At 46.3% G+C, this 15,072-nt stretch overlaps 1 protein-coding gene across 2 annotated transcripts in view; it reads right to left on the reverse strand.

The window, feature by feature from the left end:
- Nucleotides 1-5,257: 5,257 nt before the first annotated feature.
- Nucleotides 5,258-15,072, reverse strand: part of MAML3 (mastermind like transcriptional coactivator 3) — a 409,382-nt gene continuing 399,567 nt past the window's right edge. Inside the window, exons 4-5 of one of the 2 annotated variants that reach the window (XM_004768481.2) lie at nucleotides 13,905-13,986; nucleotides 5,258-8,839 (exon numbers count right to left, since the gene is read on the reverse strand). In XM_004768481.2, coding sequence (XP_004768538.1) covers nucleotides 7,842-8,839; nucleotides 13,905-13,986 — 1,080 coding nt within the window. In that variant the 3' untranslated portion in view covers nucleotides 5,258-7,841. Of the gene's footprint in view, nucleotides 8,840-13,904; nucleotides 13,990-15,072 lie in introns of both variants that reach the window. The other variant, XM_004768480.2, reaches the window with a different exon arrangement.

Consider the following 15,072-nt stretch of genomic DNA (forward strand, 5'->3'; position numbering starts at 1 on the left):
TTTTGTTTTTCCTGAAATGGCTTTGTAGGAACATACCCGTTAGAGAATGCGTTTCCTGTTTAAGAATTAAAGTCCACCGTGACAGTGTACAGCCTATCCTCAGTGGAAGGTGCACGGGCTCTGGTTCTTGACGTGCATGCTGAAGCCATGACTGCTTATGTGGGAGAGAGCAGCCTGACCACGCACCGGGTTTTCTGTGGCGCCATCGTCCCCCCACCGATAATGGTCCCACCACTCCTGTCCCACTACTACGTTCCAGACAGATGCTAAACAGGACGCCACGCTCACTTTATGGGCTGTAGGAGAGCAACAGATGGCTGTACACGGGGGAAGTCAGGCAAACACATAAAGTAGCCAGAGAAGACAGTCCTCAACTAATAGCACAAAACAAATCTAGGTGCGAAATTTCCCTTTTTAAAGAAAAAGGGAAAAAGGGATGGGGGGGAAAGGCCTATCATTTTTAAGGAAGCATCCTGAGACTAGTGTGCAGCTGATGTCCTTGCCCCTGGTCAGGGGAAGGAGGGTCATGGTCACAGCTGGAGCGAGGACGGGGTTCTGCTGTACTTCCTGTGTCATGTGGGGTTTGGGGTCGGCCGCTGCTGTGACTCTCCTCTATTTTCTTCATCTTTTTTTTTTTTTTTTTTTTAAAGATTTTATTTATTAGAGAGAGAGAGAGAGAGCGCACAAGCACAAGTAGGGGGAGCAGCAGGGAGAGGGAGAAGCAGTCTCTCTCCTGAGCAGGGAGCCCGATGCAGGGCTCGATCCCAGGACCCTGAGATCATGATCTGAGCCGGAGGCAGACAATCTACTGAGCCACACAGGCACCCTACTTTTTTCATCTGTAGGATGGGAATGAGTTCACCTCACAGTCTTCAGGGACTTCAGGAAAATGGAATTATGAGCCCATATAACACATTTTAACATCAGGAAAACGGCTCTGTCGATTTTTCTAGAGAAATCTGGACAGCATCGAGTCTGTCGTGGGCATCTTCAGGAAGCTGTTGATTGGGACTATGCATAATAGGAAAAGACTATGCATAATAGGAAAGACTATGCATAATAGGAAAAGAGATAAAGGCATTGAAAAAGTAGCGTTTCCAGAATAGTGGGGAAGAGATGACAACCCGGGGTCCCAAATAACAGTACTAAATATTTGCAAATACCCTGAGAACGCAGTGGTCTGAAAATGGGGCTATCAAGATCCTCCTCACGGGCTGTTTGCCTTTGAATAAGGCCCCTCACCCATAGGGGGCGGCTAGCAAGGCAGTAAAGACCAGAGCCAGCCAACACCAATCCTGTTGGAGCCCGTGCTGGGCCCGCTACCGCAGTTCCGTGTGGTTCTTTGCCTCTGTTTTCCTTGGGTAAAATGGGGCTATTCCTCACTGTAAAATGCTGTGTTTCTATGGTCTTTTTACTTTTTAGTATTCTGATCAGTTATGATGACTTGTATTGTGACATTTGATTGTTTTACACATTGAAGACAATAAAGAAGAAAGAAAGCAAATTTTTTGACCCCAAAGAACAGTTACTGCATAATCATATCCTTTGGAAGTGGGGAAAAGAACACACGACTTTCTCAATCTGGCACTTGAGCATTTATAAACAATTTTTTTTTTAAAGATTTTATTTATTTGACAGAGAATGATCACAGGTAGGCAGAAAGGCAGGCAGAGAGAGAGGAGGAAGCAGGCTCCCTGCTGAGCAGAGAGCCCGATGAGGGGCTCGATCCCAGGACCCTGGGATAATGACCTGAGCCGAAGGCAGAGGCTTTAACCCACTGAGCCACCCAGGCTCCCCTAAACAATTTCTATGTTGCATCTAAATTGGAGCTATTTAAAAAAGTAAATTACAGGGGTGCCCGGGTGGTTCAGTCGGATAAGCATCTGCCTTCCTTTGCCTTCTGCTCCAGTCATGAACCCAGGGTCTTGGGATTGAGTCCTGCATCGGGCTTCCTGCTCAGCGGGGAGCCTTTCTCTCTCCCTCTGCCTGCCGCTCTCCCTGCTTGTGCTCTCTGTCAAATAAATAGATAAAATCTTTAAAAAAAAAAAGTAAACTACAAATACACAAAATTTGGTTAAAAACTTGTGGAGAGGGCGCCTGGGTGGCTCAGTGGGTTAAGCCGCTGCCTTCGGCTCAGGTCATGATCTCAGGGTCCTGGGATCGAGTCCCGCATCGGGCTCTCTGCTTAGCAGGGAGCCTGCTTCCTTCTCTCTCTCTCTCTGCCTGCCTCTCTGCCTACTTGTGATCTCTCTCTGTTGAATAAATAAATAAAATCTTTAAAAAAAAAAAAAAAAACAAACTTGTGGAGAAAGAAGATGGGCACACCAGGCCCATCAGAGCGTTGTATCTTTAAACATCTGAACCATAAAATTTATTTCCTTTGTTCTAATTCTATTGTTACCAAGGCAACCTCTTGATTATTTTAATTCCTATAAATTTGGCTACAAGGAGGAAACATACTGGCCAGAGAGATGTTGAGTTTCTGATCTGTTTGAGAATTATAGATGTATATGATTTGTATACTAATCAGTTGATGGGTTTTATTTTTAGAAATCAGATTCATTGTCTCAAAAAATGTTGTGAAAAAAGGGACAGGAAACTATTCTCTGTTAAAAGTTTTAAGAGGCATAAAAACCAAATGGCAATATGGGATCCTTGATCAAATCCTGGTTGGGAAAAAAAAAAAAACCCAAAACAGTTACGGAAGGCATGTGGGCAAGACAACTGGGACAATCTGAACATAAAGTAAGAATTAGGTGGTATTAGGGAATTCGTGTTAATTGTGTGAGGTGCGGTAATGATCTTCTGGTTAGGGGAGAGAATGTCCTAATTCTCGGGAGCTGCATGTTGAGAGGTTGAGGGGTGAAGGAACCGAATGGGGATAACTTATCTGGAGTTGTTCTGCGATGGAATCACAGAAGGCATACATGACACAGTGCTAATAGTTACTAAATTGAGGCATGTGTGCAGTTACTCATTGGATCGTCGACTTTTCTGTTTGATGAGGTTCATAATGAAAAGTTCAAAAATAATTTCTAAGAAGTTAAAACCTAAAATCAGATTCTTGGTAGCTGTGAAATTTTTTTTTTTTTTTTAAGATTTTCTTTTACTTAATTGAGCGCTCTATGCTTGCGGTGGGATCTGTGGGATCGATAGAGCCACAGCAGTAGCGGTGGCCCAGCAGCTGTCCCGGACACAGCAGGGGCGCCAGGGCCTCCCTTGTGCGGATGCTGCCGTAACTGCCTCCACCTGTTGCATGAAATCAGACAGGTCGTGGTGACTTGCCCATAAGACACTGGTGTGGGAATCAAATGTTACCAGAATTAGGAAAGAGACTAGAGGACAAAACAGAGAAGAGAAAAAGAGGGGGGGGAAAAAAACAGTGAAAAAATAAAACAACAGAGCACTGATTTTACAATCAAGTAGCTTTGTTCCCTTTCTGGGCTTTTCCTCTCCCCGACTTGCCTTTGCTGGGTTGGAGGTGGGCGCGACGTTAATAAGGAAAAATACCAGCTCATTTGTTTTTTCACCTCTTGTCTCTAGACAGAGTTTTCCTTGAAAAGAACGGTCACAGGCAGAGATAGCTCATCTGGTGCTTCTGAAAGCTCCTTTAGGCAATAAAATGCATCTTTCTCACGGGGAGAAACGTGGAGTGACTTTCCAGATAGATGTTTACTCTCTGCCTCTCCCCTCATTGCACACTTACTGCACTGGGATTTTAAAAAAAGGTCGGTGAGATACATATAGGAAATCCTTCCGAAGGAGAAGGGGATGGCGTTCATCCTGTGCATGACACACCTCGGTGTCGATGAAAATGCGTGCTTTTAATTAGTCCGGGCTTAGGAATACTCAACTCTTCTCGGAGCTTCAAGTTTTTCTGTTAATCAGACTACCCTCCCCGCCCCCATCAGTTCGTTCTTCCAGCTCCTGTCATCTGGTAGAGTACTAAGCCCTTATCAGTGGGACAAAGCCCCAGGTCACACTGTTCTCTGCAGGCCGTTTTTCGGCAGCCGCTCTGGAACCATCGGCCTCCAGGAGTAGGACCGGCCTCTCCCACAGTCACATGCATTCTTCCTCTCGGTTGGTATGTATCAAAACTCACCTTTGTTTTGGATCTGTTTTTGATGATTTTATTCTGTGCTTGTGGGCTGTTTTTCTGCTTAACCCAGATAGTTTTGAATGGTGGTGTTTTACTGTGCCTTTTCAAGTTTGATGGAAAGTCTTAGGCCAAGTCTCCTAGAAGGGGAGGGGTTTCACATGTGTGTGATTCACATGTGTGTGATTCGTTAGCAAAGGCCCCCCAGGAGGGTAATCAGAACAGAGGGGGGAAGGGTGAGAAGCCAAGTAAGGACAACTTCAGGCAAAGTCTCAGCCTCTGCCTGGTCCCACAGGGGAGTTCTCGAACATAAATCCTACCTCAGGACTTGTCCAGACCACCTGACTGTGTTCTCACATTCTTGCACTAGCGAGTCACTGACTACCGTGGATCTGAAGAAATGTAAACTTCTTTTTTTTTTTTTTTTTTTTAAAGATTTTATTTATTTATTTGACAGAGAGAAATCACAAGTAGATGGAGAGGCAGGCAGAGAGAAAGAGAAGCAGGCTCCCTGCTGAGCAGAGAGCCCGATGCGGGACTCGATCCCAGGACCCTGAGATCATGACCTGAGCCGAAGGCAGCGGCTTAACCCACTGAGCCACCCAGGCGCCCCAGAAATGTAAACTTCTAATCATTTCCAACAGTTTGTGGATGGTGCAGGCCAAGAGAGATGCAGCGAGGGCTAGAAGTGAGGTGTCTGTGTGTGTGTGTGTGTGTGTGTGTGTGTGTGTGTGGACAGTGTCTGCTACAGTCGGGCGTTACTGTATATATTCCTTGAGGGTTACTTTCCCTTCCCTATATTCCTTGAGGGTTCTTTCTTTTTTTTTAAAGTGAAAATTTTACTATCAATTTTCCAATGAGCCAGTTGGAAATTGAAAGTACTGAATCTACAAATGGACCTCAGTATGTTTCTTTCATAGCTGACTTTCTTCTCTTCTGTTTGCTACATCCATTGGGATGCAAATTTAGAAAGTTTTAGTTGTGTGGTTGAATTTAAAAGACTGGGAATGATTGACTGATCTCCTCTGTTAAATAAATGTTTAATGATATCATGAATTTTGAGACAGGAACTGCAGTTAATCAATTACCCAGGCATAGTATATCTGTTTAATTAAGGTTGGAGATCCAGTGACATTCCTCAAATAAACTGTACTTTGGGTTGATTCAGATAATGATCTTTTATTTGTTTTCTTTTCTTTAAAAGTGGTATGTCAACATCACTTCATTTCTACATTTCAGAGTTCTGTACATTTCTTAAAAGGAAATAAGCAATGCTCAATGTACAAAGTAAAAACAGAAAACTAGAAAAATCTGAATAAAATGGAGCAAGTTGCCATAGGTCATACAGTACAAATTAGTCATTAGATGTCATCTGAAGTGCAATATACCACTGCTGTGATGATGAGTTAAGGAATGAAATAAAAATACTCTATTTTAAACAAACAGTATATATATATTTATATGTATATTTTTTACAGATAGTAGACCCAGTGATATCTGCAGTATTGTAAAAACTTATTTACAAATAACTTTTTTAGACATTACATATACATCAGCACCGTAGTAAAAACAAAAACAAAAACAAAAACAAAAACAAAACGACCTTATTAAAATCTACCTCTCTAGTTTAGTTGGTCCCAGTACTAAGCATTTGGAGGAAGCTATTAAAAGGTAATGGAGCCCCTTCTCCCCTCAGCCACCTCCAGTTTCTCATCATTGCTCATATATGTTTCCTGTACCTTTCAGAAAAAGGTAATTATATTTTCTGTCTTCTTGCTTGTTTACTTTTTTATTTTCTTCGTTTGGTTTTTACCTGTCTCTACTCAAGAGTTTCCATGGTGGTGTCCCTCCCCCATGCAAGGAGTTCATGGTCACCTGCCACCAGGTCTTCCGAGGAGGAGCCCAGCCCCTGCCTGGTCTCTTGCCCAACTGGCCTCCTCTGGGCTCCATCCTGCCCCTCGCTCAGTAGATCCACCGCCTTGGGACATGGGGAGCAAGCCAACGACAGCGTTTGCCTGCCTATTACCTCTCTGCCCTCTGCCCCCAGCTTTCCTCTCGAACCCCCCCATCCCCCATCTCAGGACCCGCCCTGTGCGTGTAACCAGGCCAGCTCCCCACAGCCTGCACCCATGCGTGGTCACACGGAGGGAGCCAGGCTTTCGGACGCCAAGGGAGAGTGTGGCGCGAGAGAAGCCCGCTCCGCTCTTCCTACGGACAATATACCACGTGGCCTCCCAAACGGGGCAGTGGGAACAGCAGCAAGGACAAAAGACACAGCCTTATGGTAAGTAGCAGAGGCTGTCATCCCTTGCCGCAGATGTCGCTTGGGGCAGATCTGAGTGAATTACAACGAGAACGACGGTACAGGGCTTTGGAAGTGGATGACCTTGCCCACGTGGAAGGAACAGAATTTTCCTTCTTTTTATCATCAAAATGGGTCAGGTGGAGCAACGGACTCTTCAGTTCCTCATCTCTGAGCATTTTAGAGTCGTCTTTCTGGTGAGGAGGGATTAAGGGCAAGGCCAGTTTCAGAGCATCACCCCTGGGAGTTTTCTGAAGGGAAGCAGAGCCTGTGCCGTTTGGGCCACGTCTCCCAGGGTAGACCAGAAGCATCGCGTGTGGCTCACGGTAACCCGCCATGCAACGTCAGAGGGGCTGCTCAGTTTCGGGCAGAGAATATTCAGCCGACTACACGTTAGAAAAAGAAAACTCCAGTGTTGCCTTTGCATTTCAGGCGTTGTCTGAGTTCTTCCTTTATTAGGATTCTGCCCAGGTCCCCTAAAGACACAAGCTTCATTTCTTCTCCTATAGTCTGTAAGGAGAAGCAAGGGCAGGATGGGGTGGAGGCAGGAAGGAGCAAGGGCAGGGGTGCGGGGAAAAGCGGCCACACGGGCAGACATAGCATCCAGTCGGGGTCTCCCCTACCCTGTGGCCACCGGAAGTAGATGTGAACTGCCTTGCCAAATTGGCAGGACACCGGGCCCCCAGGAGGCTCCAGCCCGACTACCTGGAGTGCCGGCCGCCACCGTCATGGCCATGATCACTGGCAGAGGGCTGCCATCCCCAGGACTGCCGGAGGACCCTTCTCCAGGCTTGCCTGGCTCTCTCTGAGAGGCAGCTGAGAGCAACGCCTCTACAATTCCTGAGGGTCATCACAGGGCAGCAGACAGGCTCGTAGGATCCTCTGTTGTCTCCCGTTCTTTGTGCCTACCCGCCAAACACAGCAGCATGTCTCGACGCCTGACCTCTCTTTGCAGCCAGGGTTCAGCGCATTTCCGACCTGTGCTCTGGGCCTGTGCAACCACGCAGCAGCCTCTGCGGGACGCTCCTCGGCCCCTGAGGCTTTGCGGTCTGCGGCCCCGGGGGCCAGGCGGGGCTGGCGGAGCCCTCACGCTGGGCAGCAGTCCCGTGAGGCTGGAGCAGAGATCCCTGGGCCAGGCGTGCACCAGAGGGCCGAGCGGAGGGGCCTCGGATCCGTCTTCCCTGCCTGCCTCCGCGGTGTCTGCCTCTCTCACAGCCAGGATCGGCGTGGCCTGGTGTCTCGGTTGCTGTGTGAAAATCAGGTGAAATGAGGCCCAGCGGGGCTGTGGATTGGCACCTGGATCTTTCACTGTCAGCCAGCTGCAGTTTTGCTCAGTTTGCGTGGGTCAAAAAAACAAAAAAACAGGGATGGCTCAACATCCTGTTTCTTTTACACGTTTTAAGCTTTAACACTAGGAGTCGTGCTTCTCGGGTTTCCTTTGGACTAGGGGTTCCCGAACAACTCATCAAGCTCCTGCATCCACTCGTCCCCTGGGCCGCCTTTGATGATGGAGTCCACGAGGTCCGCACTGTCCGAGAGGCCGGGGAAGGAGGCCCCGGCTGCCTCGCCGCTGTAATTGTAGGACATGTCCTGAGGGGCGTTCCGCTCGTAGGCCTGGCTCTGGCCACCCGGAGCGAAGTTGCCGCCGGGCATCTGCTGCTGGGCTGGGGGCTGGCTGAACGCTGGCAGGCTGGGGACGCCCTGGCTTAGGCCAGACATGACCATCGGCCTGGCCTGGCCGCTGCTTTGTTGTCCTGGGAGTGGCGGCATCATCTGCCGGCCCATGGCAGCTGGGTTGAGGGTTCGCACGGCGCCAGTGTTAGCGTCCACGACCTGGCTCAGTCCCTGTGGGAAGTGTTGCTTGGTCAGCCTCGGCTGGCCAGCTTGAAGCGGGTAGCTGGCGCCGTTGTTGAATGATCCCAGTTCTCCACTAGTCCTCCCGGGCATGCCTTGTAAGCTCCTCTGTGGCCAGCTCTGCGCTCCCTGCTGGACTGTTCCCATAATGCCCTGCAGCCTTGGCGGGCCCTGGGGCCTTGGCAGGGCTTGGCTCACCGGCCCTTTCATCTGCTGGTGCTGCTGGGTAATGGCGGAGTTCACCAGCATGCTCTGACCGAAACCGCTCACCATCCCAACCCCTTGCCCCGAGGTGGGCTGCCTTGGCCCCTGGGCTTGGTTGTGTGTGATGCTCATACCACTTTGGTTTGGGTGCTGCAACATTTGGGTCATTCCTGTGCTCATATTGTACATTCCTGGTTGGCTGGTAGGCGTGTTGCTATAAGGGGCCAGTCCCATCTCTGACTGGGCTGCTGCCGTGGCCATTGTCCCTGGGTTCTGGGAGGGTCCCATTCCCATCATGCCTGCGTTCTGTGCCATCAACCGCGACGTTCGAATGCTCTGGAGGGCTGCTTGGCTTCTCACAGCTGCGATGTCCTGGGGAGAACCTACAGGGGAAGAAAAGACATTCCCATCCACTCATCTCGATAAGCAATTTACTGTAACATATTGTTGCGATTATCTGTAGGCATGACAAAATTCTTTTATACGAAAGGATCTACTCTGATCCTAAGTCCTTAACAAAAATGATTATTTTTCTGACTATAACATAGGCTGATTGTAAAAAAACTCAGAAAAAACTGAAAAGTACAATGATGAAAATTCAAGTTACCCGAATTCCCCCCCATCCAGAGATAACCACTGATAACTACTGTATAAATAGACACATGAAAATAGGGATCATACTGGACACATGCTTTTGTAGTTGATATACTCTGTTATTCTTTTTGTACACATTTCAGAAGCAATTTTTTTTCTCACTCTTCTTGATAGGATGCCACCCTCAACCAATCAGATACCATTATTCTTGGAGGTGAGAGGGAATTCACATCCTGGGCTAAATTAAGAAGCAACGGCTGATCACTTTGTGTATTCTATTTGTGAAGTGGAACATGGTTCAGTAGAGAATACTATCAATAAAGACCATTAGGCTAATTTCCCTTAAGACTTGAGCGGGATTTGAGAGGTTAAAGGTCACTGCTTCTGCTAAGAAGCTATTTCAACAGATGGGACATTTTTTGGATCCACTCTACAGATTTCCACATGCTCCAGATTCTCTGAATCATAACATGTCAGTGCAAACTGGCCAGCTTCCTGAGCTAGAAAAAGAAATCATCCTGCTACTTACTCCTTGGCAATGAACTTTATGCATTTTTGTAGCAAAGTCCACTCACTCCTACAAGTCGGCAGTGACTTCTCTCAGCAGATCACTGACATGGTTTTAATGATGCTGTTTAAAAGCTGGCCAGAGGATGAAGGCCAAGTCTCTCAACTCTAATTAGGCATTTGAGGGAGTCCTTCTTTACATGTTCCTAGGAAATTTCCAAATCAGCCAAGAGAAAGAAATGTCACCCTTAGAGCCCCAGTCAGTTTTGTAAAGGGCTAGGAGATGCACGAAAAGAAGTTTTTCCCATGTCCCTCTTAATAATGATTAAGTCTATGAGACACAGAAAAATGGTTTTATTTTCTGGACATTTAAAAAAGATGCAGCATGGGAGCCAATCGATATTATAAGCAAATGTGATACCACTTGGAACTGGGATGAGAAACCAGATGAAAACAGTGTAAGCTTGTTAAGCCTGGCACCTGGGCAGTAAGTGTATTTCTGTCTTCCTGATGGGGTTATTGATTTCTGGGCAGCAAATAGGTCTCCATATTTTCTTTCTTTCTTTAAGAAAGAAAATTATGGGAATTTTGATTATGACTTAAGTTTTTGTGGCTTGAGATCGATACCATGCTGCACTGAGAAATGAAATGGTTTCTGTGGGGGAAAGCTGCCAGGGCTGGGGGCGAGCCCTAGAAATGTTTCAGTTTTCCGTTTTAAGCTTCATTATATCGAAGTGACTTAAAAAAAAAAATCAAAAGTTCCTGTTAAACACTGGATGAGAGTATATATTGCAATCTGTAATCTTGTTATGAAGTTTTGTGACCTTAATGACTAAATCTGTATTGACTACATGGCAAGTCTGATCAACTGTGGTGAAATGGGTTATTGAGTTGTTTATAAAAAAATTTTAAGGAGAAAATATTGCTGACTCAGAGACTGATTGGCTAGACCCAAATTTTGTAAACAGGCTAATGAGCTGCTGGAAACAGATGAAAAGACTTCCATATTTTGGACATTTTTGTTGTATGTTTATAATGGATCTATTGAGGGACTGGAAATGGTCTGGGCCACTTTGGTGAATGAGAAATAGGTTCCTCTTTTTAGAAGACAGAAATGCTGCAATGCCTTTTAAGAGTTATTGAAGCATTAATCCAAGCCAACCTTTATTTTTAGTATAAAATGACTGTACTACTATCTAGGTATAACTTTTATAGAAAAAAGGGCATTTTATTTTATTTATTTATTTTAAGATTTTATTTATTTATTTGACAGAGAGAAACACAGTGAGAGAGGGAACACAAGCAGGGGGAGCTGGAGAGGGAGAAGCAGGCTTCCCACTGAGGAGGGAACCTGATGTGGGGCTTGATGTGGGGCTCTATCCCAGGACCCTGGGATCATGACCGGAGCCAAAGACAGATGCTTAATGACTGAGCCACCCAGGTGCCCCAAAAGGGCATTTTAAAACCAGCACTCAGTTCCATATTTTTATCCTAAGTAGAAACAAAATGCTTTTTTATTAATCTAGTTTAATACTTGTATAGAAAAAAATGCAAATGTGTTTAAAGAATTACCTTGTCATTATCTGATTACTATATACGTTAAATAACAGACTAATTTTTTTTTCTTCTTCTTCCGTTTTTGTCTAAGACATATTATTGTGAGGACGCTGTACTCAAATTAATTTTCTTGCCCACTGGTCACAGTGTCAAAGAAAATCTTCCACATTCAAATAGAAATCATAGGCAATTTTTTTTTAAAAGGGTCTGTTTCCTATTTTCACTCATAGGAAGCCTGTATTTGTGAAAAATAAACATTTCTCTATAGGCATGTAACATTGCCCAGAGGCACAAAACTTAATAAGGGAAAGATAGTCATTAAACCTTTGAGATATGTAGTGGTGAGTGTTCATGGAGGTTCTCATGCAAGTTGTTCCTAACGTAACTCTCCAAGGACACTATTTCTTATCTACCAATTTGCTGTTTTCCCAGATACATAACATTATGATATCTAAGGTGTTAGTAAAATAAGGATGAGAGGAAAAGAAAAGAAAAGAAAAAAGTGTACCAATCGCCTCAGGGACCCAACAATGTCACTGGTGGTTCAGCCTAAGTACAGCTCAAGTTCAAAGAGAAAAACTTTTAAAACTGGACCCAAACCATATGGAATAACTCCTAATACAGAAGAAGTATTACATTTCAGTGGGCTCCTTTATTCCAAAAGATAATAAATGAATTATGAACCTAGAAAAGTCAAGGGACACTCTGCTGGGTTTTTAGAATTTTACATTTTTAATTTATTGTTAATGGAAATCACTGGTTCTTAAAGTGTGGGCCTTGGCCAGCAGCCCCAGCAGCAGAGCAACTCCTAGGAGCCTGTTGGAAAAGCAGATTCTCAGGACCACCCCAGACCTGTGGAATGAGAGACTCTGAGGGTGGGGCCAGGCCGACTGTGCTTTTTTTTTTTTTTTTTAATTCAATTTAGTTAACATATAGTGTATTATTAGTTTCAGGGGTAGAATTTAGGGATTCATCAGTCACATATAGCACTCAGTGCTCGTCACATCACGTGCCCTCCTTAATGCCCATCCCTCAAACACCCCTTCCCCCCACTCCCCACCCCGTCCCCTCCAGCGACCCTCGGTTTGCGCTTCCACAAGCTCTACTGGTGATTCTGATGCAGCTTAAGTTCGAGAACTATATCTAAAACAAGAATTATGCGTGTAACAGTGACCATTTCTGCACTCCCCTGCCTATGACCAAGTGAGAAGCAGAATTCTTCAAACACTACCAGCACTAATTTAGTGCACAGAACACCCGTGCACAGCTTCATTCCTTTTGTCCTTCGCCAGGGTCAAGTCCAAGGGTTCTGAAATGATACATGTGTTCCAGGGGTAGGAGGGGGAGGGGTAGCTACTCAAGCCCCCGTATTTTCATAGGCAATGTTTTCAGACTCTTTAAAACCACTACTCATGGCATGTGATCCAGGATATACACCTGTGGGTTTATGACAGAAATAAAAGTTTCCCTTATTGTGATATACTTGGATAACTGTTTTCTATTCTATTTTTATTATTATTATTATTTTTAAAGATCTATTTGTTTGACAGAGAGCAAAAGAGAGCACATAAGCAGGGAGGGGGCAGAAGGAGAAGCAGTCTCTCCCACTGAGCAGGGAGCCTGATGCAGGGCTTGATCCCAGGACTCTGGGATCATGATCTCAGCCAAAGGGAGATGCTTAACTGACTGAGCCACCCAGGTGCCCCAGCATTCCATTTCTTTTAAAAAATGTTGGTTGTGACCCATTAGCTTGTCTTTCCAACCTACTTGTGTGTTGCAGCCCAAAGACTGAAAAATGCTACCCTACATCATCAATTTTTCACCTGCCGTCCATTGAGCAGGGTAGCACTTGTGCAAATGTATGCAAAGTCTGTATATGTTTACATATATGCATATTTATGTGCAAGGAGCTTCGCAGCTTCTGGCAGAGTCTCAAAGCCTTAGGTAACACTTGAGAACTAGGTCCCACGCAAAGGGCAGAGGATGGGAATTAGGATTTCCACTACTGGGTAGCCACTGGAGCCCCCTAAAAACTCCTGTGATAAGACTGGGAAGGGTCTTCAGCTCACTCTCTACCCCATAAAAGACTTTCAGGGGCTCTCTTCATTGGAGAAGGAAGGGATTGGTATTTGAGTAGATTTTCTACTACATAAAGGAATGGCAACAGAGATCATACAATGTGCCCATTGCTACTGGGTCACGAGTCAGGATTTCTGCAAAGGGCAGCAGGATCAAGATAATCCAGTCAAACTCAAGGCCCCGTAGGTCTTCTAGATTCAGCAGAAATTGGCGGCTGCTGCAGGCCAGATTTTTCCTTGTCAGTTGTTGGAAGTGAGGGCTTTGGCCCGCTGATGTGTTAGGATTAGCAAGAGGCATGTGGCACAGGGCCGTTCCTCCCATGCTCACTGAGATGATGATCCAGACATAGCCAAGGCTGACATGGAACCAACCAGGCACCAGTATACCCTTATTGGCTCTTAAACTACTGAAATACTTCCTTATCTCTGGTAAAGAATAGCTGCCCCAGTCCTGCCCCTGCCCCCCCCAGCCACTCTGACCCCTCCCGGGGCCAACCAGGGCCTCTCTGTGACCCAGCCACCCAAAGGTCAACACCCAGCACGGTAGAGGATTCCAAAAATGCGTTCTGATGGATTGGTACCCTCAGTTTTCAAATATTTTTAATGTTACCTGAACGCGAACCCAGCCCAGGAGGCCAGGCCCCTGGCTACATTTGGATTTACACGTCACGGCTGGAAGGTATAAAACGGAAGAGGGGTGCACTGGCCTCACCTTGGAACTGATTGACCTGCTGCACGGGGTATGGATTCCGCTGCTGCTGGAGGTGCTGGCGGGGTAAATGGGATTGCTGCAGCTGCTAGAACGACAGGACAAGAAGGGCAGGGGGGTGACATGGGAGATACAATGAAATATCGTGGCAGCTTGGAGGAGGCACTTTTTCAACACGGAACTTGGTGTTGAGGAATCAGGTGCATCCAGGCGGGTGCACAAAGCACGAGTTTGATGGATTTTCACAAAAGCAAACACATTCCTGGTAACTGGCGTGTGGATCAAGAAACGGAGCTCTGCTGGGAGCCCCGCATGCCCCTTTCCAGTCATTACCGACCCCAGGGAACCACTTTATCCAGCCGGAAAGCACTCTCCTGACCTGACAACACAGACCAGTGATGTCTGCTTTCGTAGTTGGTGTAAGTGGATTTCTACAACGTTCTGGCGTCCAGCTGTGGGGTCTGGCTTCCCGCATTCATCACTCTATTTATGAGACTCACCCATGTTGGTGCATGTAGCTGTGGTCAGGTCGCTGTCACCTTTGAACATTATTCCATTGCAGGAATGACGAGACCACGACTTATTCACCTATTCTCCTAGTGATGATCTTTTAGAGTGTTTTCAGTTTTGGGCTGTCCCCAATATGCTACTAGGGACATCCTCGCCCATGTCTTTTGGTGAACATCTGGCAGATCTGCTGATCCAGGAGGAGGCGGTTTTGACTTGGACCATCTACCACCTGCCTGCATGTTTTCCTTAGCATTGCGGGACCCAGCTTGAGGGACAAGCAACTAATTTTTAATGACCTAAATAGATGCTTCTGGTACAGGAAGTTGGGATTCTCAGGGACTATATAAACAAGGCTCATCTTATTCCCACGGGGCCACACTGCCTGTAAGACACATCCCTGCAAGTTAAATACACAGCATTTAGTGCCTTAAGGAAACCATGGGGGACTCCCTGGGTACCAGGAGTGGAGGAAGAGGGACAGGGGAGGCTGGTCACCCCTGTCCCTCTCCCTCCACCCCTCGGGGATTCCACCCTGTCCGCACTGTTACCAATCTACTGGAAAGGCTATTAGGATCATTACCATGCTGTATGCAAAAAGGGAACGAAACAGAGAGCGAGGTGGCAAGAGCAGAGAAAGGGGTTTGAGTTCCTGGTCTGCTGT

This window comes from Mustela putorius, unplaced genomic scaffold (assembly GCF_011764305.1).
Source record: "Mustela putorius furo isolate JIRA1106 unplaced genomic scaffold, ASM1176430v1.1 tig00000083_pilon_pilon_pilon, whole genome shotgun sequence".
Classification (NCBI taxonomy): domain Eukaryota; kingdom Metazoa; phylum Chordata; class Mammalia; order Carnivora; family Mustelidae; genus Mustela; species Mustela putorius.